This window comes from Hermetia illucens, chromosome 1 (genome assembly GCF_905115235.1).
Source record: "Hermetia illucens chromosome 1, iHerIll2.2.curated.20191125, whole genome shotgun sequence".
NCBI classification, from domain to species: domain Eukaryota; kingdom Metazoa; phylum Arthropoda; class Insecta; order Diptera; family Stratiomyidae; genus Hermetia; species Hermetia illucens.
The window spans coordinates 220,814,092-220,825,478 of NC_051849.1; the positions used below are offsets into that span (position 1 = coordinate 220,814,092).

General features: G+C 40.1%; 1 protein-coding gene across 1 annotated transcript; it reads left to right on the forward strand.

Moving 5' to 3' along the window:
- Positions 1 to 4,671: 4,671 nt before the first annotated feature.
- LOC119661330 (glutamine synthetase 1, mitochondrial-like) lies at positions 4,672 to 10,596 on the forward strand. The gene has a single exon (XM_038070631.1). It carries the CDS (start codon positions 5,074 to 5,076, stop codon positions 6,274 to 6,276), a length of 1,203 nt encoding a protein of 400 aa, XP_037926559.1. The 5' UTR covers positions 4,672 to 5,073; the 3' UTR covers positions 6,277 to 10,596.
- The last annotated feature ends 791 nt before the right edge of the window (positions 10,597 to 11,387 follow it).

The window sequence follows — 11,387 nt, forward strand, 5'->3', positions numbered from 1 at the left end:
ATTAATTTGAGGTCTGACGACCATGACCTCACTCCTATTTTTCCCTGCCGCTTCCGGTAATAACTGTTCAGGAAATGTTTTACTATCGACAGTTATGGCTCTTTGGGTTCAAGATTCATGACTTGGAGAGTGATACTGGCCATTTCTACACATATCACAAAGGACAAGCTTTGAAAGGTCCGAATGAAGTTTGTAGCTTTATTTATGATTACTTAAATAAAACAATGCTTCCTGAGATACAGGAACAAATTTTTTTCGGATGGTTGTCCGGGACAGAACCATAATCATACAGTATTAAGATTTATCTTATATCTGGTACAAAGCGGTTGCTCCCGCAAAATTTTTCAATATCTCCCAGTTCGTGGTCACCCCTTCCTGCTATGCGATAGAGCCTTCAGAAATGTTAAACGAATCATAAGAAGACATGATCGAATTTATCTACCAGAAAATTATTGTCAGTTAATCTATGACAGTTCTAAACCAGGTTACATTTCAACTAGTTTTATCGGAGGACTAGATTTTTCACAAAATAGAAAAAAGGCAATTTTTAGGAACCGGTGGACAGGATTGATCGACGGAATTGGAGTAAAGCGCAGTCCTTTCTCATTGGTGGTATCATTCTGAGAAAGGGCTACCTTTTACGCGATTTGGACCTGTGCAAGGACAGTGGCCCAAGGCGGGAGGGATGAAGAGGACTGTGGGATTGCGGGCCTAATTGGTAGAAGAAGGGACATTAATTTAGGGAAGAAGTTAATGCTTGCAGATATTACATATTGTACAGGCTAATTAATGTCTATTATCTTAATCTGGAGTAAGTAAAGAAAAATAATGAAAGGTGATCTACACTTGCGCGGGGATTGACTGCCGGAACATTGGACTTACGCGGTTAGCCTCTGTGAAAGTCCGGGGGGGAGCTTCGATAAAAGGAGGGAGGGGAGGCGTGATGGTTGAGAGGAGAATTACTGTCCGAGAGGAGAGCTAGCCCTGACACATAGTACCTTTGCTCGCGTAACAATGCATTGCGTTTAGCGAGATTTCAGCGGGTTAGGATAGGACAGCCACTTTTTCAGTCTGACGCGCGACAACTTGATCATGTGCGAAATTATGGGACAAATCCCGGAAAGGTCGAACAGAAGAGAGTTTTTGGTGAAATTTTAGATTTGGCCTTCTGTATTTGGCCGTGCATTTCCTGAGTATCGTCCTTTCAAAGCGTTGGAGGGCTTCTGCTACGTTCGGTGACATGGTAGCCTATGCTGGGAAACCGTAGGTCAGGATTGGACGAATAAGAGTTTTGTATAAAAGGGTTTTGGTGGCAGGGAACAGGGCGAGGGGATGAGAGGAGGTTTTTTAAGGCTACTGAGGCCTTAGAGGCATTGGCAATAGCAGATCTGACGTGAGGGTTGGAATTGAGTTTGTTGTTGAGAGAGATTCCCAGGGATTTCGGCTTGAGTGTGTGGTTGGCAATGCGTAAATGCAGGTTTTTAGCTTTCTGGCACTGTGCGCCAGTGGCACTGCCCAGTGGGGTTTGTGAAGCAAATAACCTCAGCCTTAAGGGAATTAACGGTGAGGGCCTACCCGTTGATATAAGCGATGGCCCTATTGGTTAGGAGATTGAAAAAGAGGGAGGCTATTGAGGGCCTGAGACTACTCGCATATAGGATGGTGTCATCAGCGAAGAGGATCCCTCCTGACGCAGGAGGACCATTGTCTTTGGGGCGAAAAGGGCGGGAGAAGAGCTGCCTGAGCTGCCATTGTCGTGGGGGATAACATATGTCTACGGAAGGGAGGGGAATATCGTGGAGAAAGATGTTAAAAAGTTTGGGGCCTAGAATAGATCCCTGAGGGACTCCTGAGTATGATGGTCCAAGTGGGCTGCTAATGAGGAGCAGCTAGTGACACATGCTGTGAGATTGGACGAGACTATAAAGCCGTCTAGGAAAGAAGACCCACGTGGAAAGGATGGCGCTCCCGCGTTAATGATGTCCGCACTAAGGAATGGGCCTGACTGGAACCAATCGAAGGGTGCTTTGCCGTTTTCATTGTTAACTGAGTCGCCTAAAGATACGTGCCTCGCGTTGAGGTCACCGCCGAGGATGAAGGCATCGAAACTGGTCGCGATTTCCCAGAGTTCGCCCACAGTGGGAGTGAGGTAACGATCTGTGCCGCCCGAATTTATTTATTTAATCAAAATAAGTGCCAGTCGATTTAAAACACTTCTCCCAACGAGATTGAAGAGCATGTATGCCAGTTTCATAGAAGTCCAACTGTCGGGTGCTGATAAATTCGTCGAAGGCAATTTTGACAGCCTCTTCGTTCCTAAATTGTTCTTCCGCCAAAAATGATCCAAATGCTTAAAAAAGTGGTAGTCGGTTGGCGAAAGGTCCGGTGAATATGGTGAATGAAGCAGAGTCTCAAACTGCAATTCGTTCAACTTTTGATCCGTTGTTCTGTATACATGGGTCGTGCATTGTCGTTAAGAAGTATCACACCATCTTTGTTGACTAATCTCGGCCGTTATATACTCAATTTTTGGTGCTTTTCCTCGAGTTGGGCACAGTATTTCTGTGCATTTATAGTTTTGCCAGGTGCCAAAAAAGAATAGTGGACAAGTCCAGCTGTAGACTACCAAAGAGTCCTCATTATTTTCGTCGGATGGAGACTCGGTTTCGGCATATGCTTCGGTGGTTCATCAGCATCTAGCCAATGCGCTGATCGGCGACGATTGTCGTATAATATCCATTTTTCATCACATGTCACTATTCTGTGCAAAAAGGGATCGCTTCTGTTGCAGGAGAGTAAAGAACTGCAAATTTCCATTCGAAGTGCCATGTTTTGCTCCGTAAGGGCATGCGAAACCCATTTGTCGAGCTTTTTCACCTTTCCAAGTTGTTGCAAGTGCCGGGAAACTGTCGAATAGTGTACGCCCAGCTTCTCTGCAATGTCTCTCACAGAGTGACGTTTGTCGGATTCGACTAGCAAACGCAGCTCGTCGTTATCAATCGATGATCTTGAATGTGCACGTGGCTTACTTTGATGGTTTACGTCACCTGACCCGAATTTTTCGAACCACCGCCGTGTGGTTCGTTCGCTTACCGAATCAGCTCCAAATGCGCTGTTAACGTTTCTAATCGCCTCCGTTACTTTATGACCAAGTTTGAACTCATACAGAAAAAGTATACGTTCTTGGCTCTTTTCCATCCTTTTTTCCTTTTTATTCACTGTTATCATAACGATGGTCAAAACTGAAATGACTCCTTGATTAAATGTAACAACTGCATCTATACTTCATTATCTGACATTAACAGCGTCAACTGGTGATGGTTTAATGCAGCAAAATCGCAACTAATTTCACTTGATTGCCAAATCGGCCATCGGAGTTATACGGTTTTTCCGCTCATCGATTCAATTTGATTGGGGGAGTTTCTTTCCAGTGAACAAATTGCTAATGGAGCACAACCAATTCAGTAGAAGATTGGAATCCCAGTGCTAGCCATAGCCCTTTTCGTAACAGAAACTTTCTTTGCTAGCACCAGCTGTTTCGGGTTGAACGACCAACTGTAAAAAGCTTTTCCTCTCTGCATCTATTGAGAGGAATATCTGATACTAAAAGCTATTTAAGATATAACATGGCTCCATATGTGTGCGTTAGCTAGTGGGGGGCTAACATGTTGTCTGCTCCCCAAAGGTGAATAGGAAGAATACAAGAAAAGCGGTTTGATAAGAAGCCCAACTTCCAACTGTAAATAAGAATGTGTGGCCACGCGACGGAAAGCTGATCAGCTGCTTCTTGTTTGGGGCCGCGGCTTTTCCGTCTTGGCTCCGTTCTGGTTCGGCGAGTTTTCCGCGTGCAAGAAGAGCGGCCAAGTTGGTCTTTGGACTTGAAAGGCGGGCGGCTGAGTTGGCATAGGGGAGTTCACGCATCGGTTGCATGCTCGCCACTATCCCAGATGCGGTTTTCAGGTGTGGACGAGGAGGCTCGGGGGGAGCACGTCCAACGCGCCACCTTTCACGCACGCTCTACATTACTTTTGGCGGGCGGATCGGGTTCTATAGCAACGCCACGCCGATGTACTCTATTCGACCTTGACCAGGCGCAGCACTGCTCCCTGTGTACTGCGGCTGGCTCGGATAGCACTTGTGAAAGTTTCGAGCAATTTCACGGCATTTCTTCCTGCGCTTTCTCTGCGCATGCACTTGTTCAATTGCCTCCTCGCCATCTTCTTTGTTATCAGCGTGAGAACAAACGCGGTGGATTGCGTTTGTAGTAGCGACATTTTCTGCTGAGCTAGCAGAACGCATGGGGAGGGGAATTGCAGCCCAATCAGCTGTTCTAGTTGCATCTGTATCGCGTGGAGTTCTTAGAAGCTGTTCCCAGCCCGCACCTCTTATGCACTTCGCCGTAGAGGAAAAGATGTGAATTCACTGATTTCACTGCTATCAAAAGCGGTTATTCGAGCGGGGCTTGCGGAGTGGGTGGTGATGAGTTGTTTCGAGTGGGTGGGGATAAAGAGGCGAAGTGTCCTTATCTCACAGCAAAACAGCTTTCTCCGGTGCTAGCATCGGTGGTTTGCAAGCGAGTCCGAAGTGCATACTTAAGTGTGTTAGTATGCTATCATGCATGTGGTCGTGCACACAACTTTTACGGTGCGGCATGTGGGGGCTGTACTATGATAGTAGCTGGTGGATTTTGGTCGAAGAAAAATTTGAACGCAGCAACATCGAGGAGTTGAGCTCTTGTGTTCCGAGTGGACACACGCAAGGATTTTCAGTCCGAATTCAATTAATATTTCCTCAGAAGTGTTTTTTTAACATTTTGAATCAGAGAGAAATTTTAAACTTAGTGAAGATAGAGCGTAACGAAAATTCAAACAATTTCATCCTAAATTGAACTGAAAGTGAAAGTGTTACTGTGGCAACAGCATTCCTGCCGCCTCCCTTGTGATTTTGGGTGACTTCTAGTGAAGTGCATGGAGAAAAAGGGAATTCTGTGAAAGTCGTGTGACGTCGTTTGCTAAGTGATACTCTTTCCTCCTAATTTTTTCGACAAACACTCGATACATACCCAGCATAAAAATGGCTTTGCGATGCGTAGGACTTTTGCTCCGCAACGAAATGGGAGGATTGGCTTCCATCACAGCCAGCCGAAACATAAGCACTTCACAGGTACATCATAAAGTGCTGGAGAACTCACCGAATGCATATCTGGACAAGAGCATCCTGAATCGATACAAGAAGCTCGATATTCCTCACGACAAGATTCAAGCCACATATCTCTGGATTGATGGGACTGGCGAAGGAATTAGGTTAAAGGATCGAGTGCTAGACTCTGTGCCAAAGAAGCCATCAGACCTTCCAAAGTGGCAGTACGACGGAAGCTCGACATATCAAGCGACTGGCGGTAACTCAGATACACTTTTGATTCCTCGCGCAATTTATCGGGATCCCTTCAAGCCCGGCAAGAACGATGTGATTGTAATGTGTGATACATATCAAGCTGATGGCAAGCCTACACCAACAAACCATAGGTGTGACATGCAAGAAGCTGTGGACAAAGTTTTGGAAAGCCACGAACCCTGGTTCGGAATCGAACAGGAGTACACACTCCTTGATATGGATGGTAGACCTTTGGGCTGGCCGTCGAGCGGTTTCCCAGCACCACAAGGACCTTACTACTGTGGTGTAGGAGCAGACAGGGTTGTTGGACGTGATTTAGTGGAAGCTCATGGAATTGCTTGCCTTTACGCTGGAATCGACTTTGCTGGAACCAATGCAGAGGTAATGCCCGCTCAGTGGGAATACCAAGTCGGTCCTTCACTCGGCATGAAAGTTGCGGATGACCTCTGGGTGTCACGTTACATCTTGCATCGTATCGCTGAAGATTTCGGTGTGGTAGTTACATTCGACCCCAAACCTGTGGTAGGTCAGTGGAACGGTGCAGGTGCGCATACCAACTTCTCCACGAAAGCCATGCGTGCCGAGAATGGCATTGAAGCTATTAAGGCGGCAATTGAGAAGCTCTCGAAACAACAAGAGAAACACATTCGCGCTTATGACCCGAAGGAAGGTAAGGATAATATTCGTCGACTTGTCGGCAGACTCGAAACATCCTCTATCAGTGAATTCTCATGGGGTATTGCTGATCGTGGTGTAAGTGTGCGTATTCCACGTGGTGTTGCCGATGCTAAGAAAGGATATTTGGAAGATCGACGACCTAGCTCCAACTGTGATCCATACAGTGTATGTAATGCATTGCTCAGGACTTGCTTGGTAGAGTAAGTGATTAACTATTTTTTTTTTTATGGAAATATACAATTAAGTGTAAGAAAAGTCAAAATTCACCAATATCAGGATTAAAAATATTCAAAATTCATAATACGTATAGAAGATATTTGGGGTCCTTTTTTTTCAATTTGTTCAGGATTAATTTGGTAAAGCTATAACTTGATTTTTGTCATAGAGATAAGTGCTTAAAAAACTTGATTCCGACTGTTATATTACATATTTGGGAATGATATTAGCAAGGGTTTTTGTAAATGCTGGGTCTGAAAACGGGACACCAATAGGCGTCGTAGTACGAGAAAAACTATGATAGCATTAAATACGCATTCTTTCACTCTAAATCCTACTTTCCACAAATAATTATCAAGATGACGTAGGGTAGGATGAAATACGGAATTTTTGTACCTAAATCCTGCTTTCCGCAGCAATTATTGTAGAAGTTCTGGTTTCTCTGTTTTCTAAATACCATCCACTCTGGTCAACCCACACATATGAAGCACCATGTAAACAAACCAGAGACACCAATCGCAAAGTCATGCAAATCTACGTTTCTCAACATCGGACTTTGACCGAGTTTTGCTTCTCTTTCCGCTGAGGTATTCCTCTGGTGAGTCATTCAAGTTAGATTAGTCAACTGATCTACTGTCTGCCGTGGAAGACACTGTTTTCATTATACTCTAGACTTTTTGTCAGTTTTGTTGTTAGCTTTGAAGCTAATCGTCAAGGTTGCACTCAATCAATATTGTTAGTTCTCTGGGAAGTTGATTGCTCAATAACGTATGCAGCTCTCTTTCGGTAGTATTTTCGGTAAGGTATCTACACCGAAGTTCAGAGAAAGCAACGGCGCTTGTACTGAGATTTGTAATGGGGGATCCATGGCATGTTCTTTTGTTGGAAGAAACCAACCAGGAAGTCAGATTAGGAAAGTCATCAGGTTTATTATTGGCGAAGTCAATACACCAAAGGATTCTCCGACACGGTTTGAGCGAACTTATCATGGAAAATCTCGTTATACATAAACTTTGGCTGGAAATAAGATCTCAAAAAAATGAGACCCTAAAATTCACATTGGTTGGGGACGGATAATTTGGCAGCCCTTTCATCCGAACTCTATCCATCAACATAACTGAAGTGAATTCGTCCCACGCTTGCTCGGCTCTTACAGTTGAGACTAAATTCAGGGTGGCTAATTTTGAAAATACTTTCTTAGAAAACAAGAGCTCCCTGAAATTCTGTGATTTAAAGTTTGGCTAAAAGACAAATATAAATATTTATAAAAATAATATTTAGTAAAATCTAAGGTCGTACTTCATCCTATCAATAGTAGATGTGTGGCTATTTTGACAACAAAACAGAGCAACTATCCCCGAGCATGAATTATCATCCCCAGCATTTATAAAAAGCTTTGGAATGCCTATAATATTTGTAAAGCTAATTTTCAAGCATATGTACAGAAAGTAGGTTTTTTTCTTCTATTTTTACTAAAGATAAGGAATAATGTGTGAATAAATGCGAGTATATATGTAAATCGTTCTAAATTCGAAAACTTTGCATGTAATTCTCCCAAGCACGTAGCATTCGTCTGGGTTGTGTTTACACATATACAAGTACCCAGTAAATTTTACTTTCTCATCTTTTCGAAAAGAGCGTTTTTTTATTCAAAAACAGAGACTACGTAATTGTATCTGTGTGCATGGAGTGTAAAACAGATATACACGATCATATGGAAAATTTTTGTTTGGCACACATTGCGTCCAGCAGAATCAATCATCTGAAGACAGAGTGGTTTTGATGACCTCAATTCTTCTACTCGAAAACTGGTGCCTTATCAAATGGGATCGTTTAGATACTTTTTTTAATTTGAAGCTCTTTACTGTTCATATAATTCCGGAAAGAACCCAAAACTTTAACCAGAGATCGCTGGTCGTGATCGTGAATGGTAATAGTGAACTTTGGACCTATTGAAATCTGGGAATAAACATGTGTTCATCCGAAAAAGACCTCAACAAAGGATGGCTGTGAATACGAACATTATTATAAATTCGAATCATGTTTGCCAATTGAGGCGTTGAATCATTTTCAAAATAAGTCCCGGAGATCTGAGGGAAACGTACCAGCAAAAAGATCGACTATAAAAAGGTCAGGCACAGGTAGATCGATGGTTTTTGGTTGCCTCATATTTAAAAAAAAAACCTTTATCTTATTTAGTCTGTGGCATTGCAATTATCCACGCAAAGCTGTAATGGTTTTCAGAATTATTTACTGCTCTTTATCTTTCAATACTGACGCATTTATTTGCGACTAAACTTGTTTATATCTTTAAAGTGTCTACAAACTTGTTTTGTCGCTTGCTGGCATTGATAGCTTTGTAATTTGGACAGTATTTGGGTCATTAACACTCAATGCTACCTAGTAATTTGGAGGCCTCAATATTCCGTTTGCAGCAACACATTAGAGGGTTGTTTGCAAGTTTTAGAGGGGGTCATATCAGGTTCTACTAGAGGAATATGAAGTACATAAAACGATAATAATTGGGGCACTTGCCAGGTAACTAAAAACTATGCCCACCAAGGCTACGTTATTGTTCTTCGTTATTTATTTCTTGATTAATTAGCTGAGCATTTTGAGAGTTATGTAAAAAAGACATGACGAATGATACGCTTTCACTGCCCACAACATGATTCCAACCTCCTCAAGTGTATTAATCACAGCTCCATCGCCGAACAGAATTTTCTGCTCATACATCTTTCTTAACTGATCCAATTTTAACTAAGATGAAAAAATTTAAATGGTTCACACAGGAAAGTGTAATGTCCATGAATTTATTTTTACTCTGATTTAGTTTAGCCACGCCGCGTGGAAAGCTTCCTCCCCAACAAGCTCCAAGTTCTATTTTCGACTTTTATCATTTCAAGAAAAGTGGATACATGCTTGTCCCCTCGCAGAATTTTTTATATGTTGCAATGTCATTGTCTTCTGACCTAATTTTAAACCATCCACAACAAGTTTCACCTTCGAGAGGGTTTTCTTTCGTAGACAGAAATACAGCTTATGTCTTTCCTATTCTGAGAATCACAAGTGAATGCACCACTCGTTTCTGGGTTGTTCGTCAAAACATGAACAGGTAAAACAGATGGAAGTTATGAATTTATTTTTATTAACAATTGAATGTGAGAATTTAAACTGCATCTCATACTAAATGGTTTTTGAATTAACAAAAAGAAATAAAACCAGAATTAGGTGTTTCGGCAGCCCTACACCATTCCATGTCTCTGATAAGTGAAAACTGTTTAATTAAAAATTGTCACTTTTTCTTATTCACTCCAATACAACCAAAATTATTAATTGCTCTACCCAAAATTTAAAAGATAAATATTTTGGCCTCTATAGTATCTGTTCTTTCGAAAAGTGCTTGATAATTTCGAGATTTACATGCAAATTATATGAACACTACGAACAAATTACAAGAATATTTAATGTTAAATCTGAAACAAACTACATATATATGTATACTTGAAAAAAATGCCAAGAAAATATATTTTAAATCTACAAATTTACAATGTTGTATAAATGGAACTAGATGTAATTTATACGATAATTTTATTTTCATCACCTTTTCATTTACACAAAGGTGAAAAATGCTAACAAAAATTTTACTTGAAGCACTATAAGAAAATATTTACATAAATATGTTTGCATGAACAAACTGTTAATTTTTTAGTTGAAACCAGAGTTCAGGATTCTAACTCCAAAAAAGTCAATAAGGTCCTGCTAATTTAAAAGAACAATGAACAGCACAAATTTAGAATCAAATAGAATGTCAATCAGGAATATTTATACCTAAACTATATACACAACACAGCAATATGATCATATTTTGTTACAAACTTTATTGAAATGTTATTCACCTACTGCAAGTTTCTAGAGATATTGATTATTTTAATTACTGATGAGATAACTATCAACATCAAATGAGATAAAAATGCATTTACTTTTGTAAAGAAATGTGGAAAAAAGATAGAGGGAAGAGTTTTGACTATGCTGAATGCATATAGTTAACGATTTTTTATTTGTTTATTTTAATTTTTTTCGTTTATATTTACGACAGTATTTATAAGGAACATTAAAATTGTAAAAAAAAAAATCTATTCACATAATAAGAAAGAAATGTACCGAAAATGTTATTTTTAGAATTGTATAAATTTTAAGGATATCCTAGAATTATTTTTATTTTCGTTGAATTTATTCAAAAAGGAAAGAAAGATATAATAATATAAAAAAGGAATGAAAAGCCATAAATATAATGTTACAATCTAAGGAATTTGTGTTTTATTTCTTTACTTTAGTTCTACAATTGGAAAGTTTGTTTTCAAAAAGTACTTTATCCACTTGGAACGATTTTTTTTTTCAGGAAATATAACTTTCATTTAACATTTTTCAAGCTTATTTACACGCAACATTTAACGTTTGCTTTTTTTTTCAAATTATTTTGGAAATATTGTTAAAGATAAAAATTGATTTTTCATGGATCTTGCCCCCTTTGACTTTAGATTGATAAATAGATAGAATCCTATGTGAGAGAAAATGTCAAAAGGGAAATTGGAAAAGATAAATCTTCTTCCTTAGTGTTTACCCTTTTCGGTGGTTGGGGTCGGCACGTTTAGATCGGATTTCTCACTCTTCTTGATTGTAGGGTTGTCCCGGGTGGAGTCGAGAGGCTCTCAAAATGGTCATCTAGGTTTTCTAGCTAACGGTCAGCTTTCTGGTCGTTTCGCCTCGACTTCGATGTTCAGAGCAAGCTAATAATATTAAATAATTAATTTAAAAACAAATAATAAAATAATACTAAAAATATTTGCCACTCGAACTCGATTAGATTAGATAGAGTGCTAATAGCTGCTAATATATGTAATGCCATGGTGTTACAGCCAATTTGAATATTTCCCTTCAATGTCTGGAATAATGTAAGTTTGCTTTAAAACAAACAAACATCATATTCTGTTTTTTCCAAAAGGTGTAATTATCCATGTTTTTCTTCATGAGTGTTTGTTCTTTTCCTATTTTGATACTGGTTGTTACCGGTGTGAAATGTGCTACCGATTTACTTT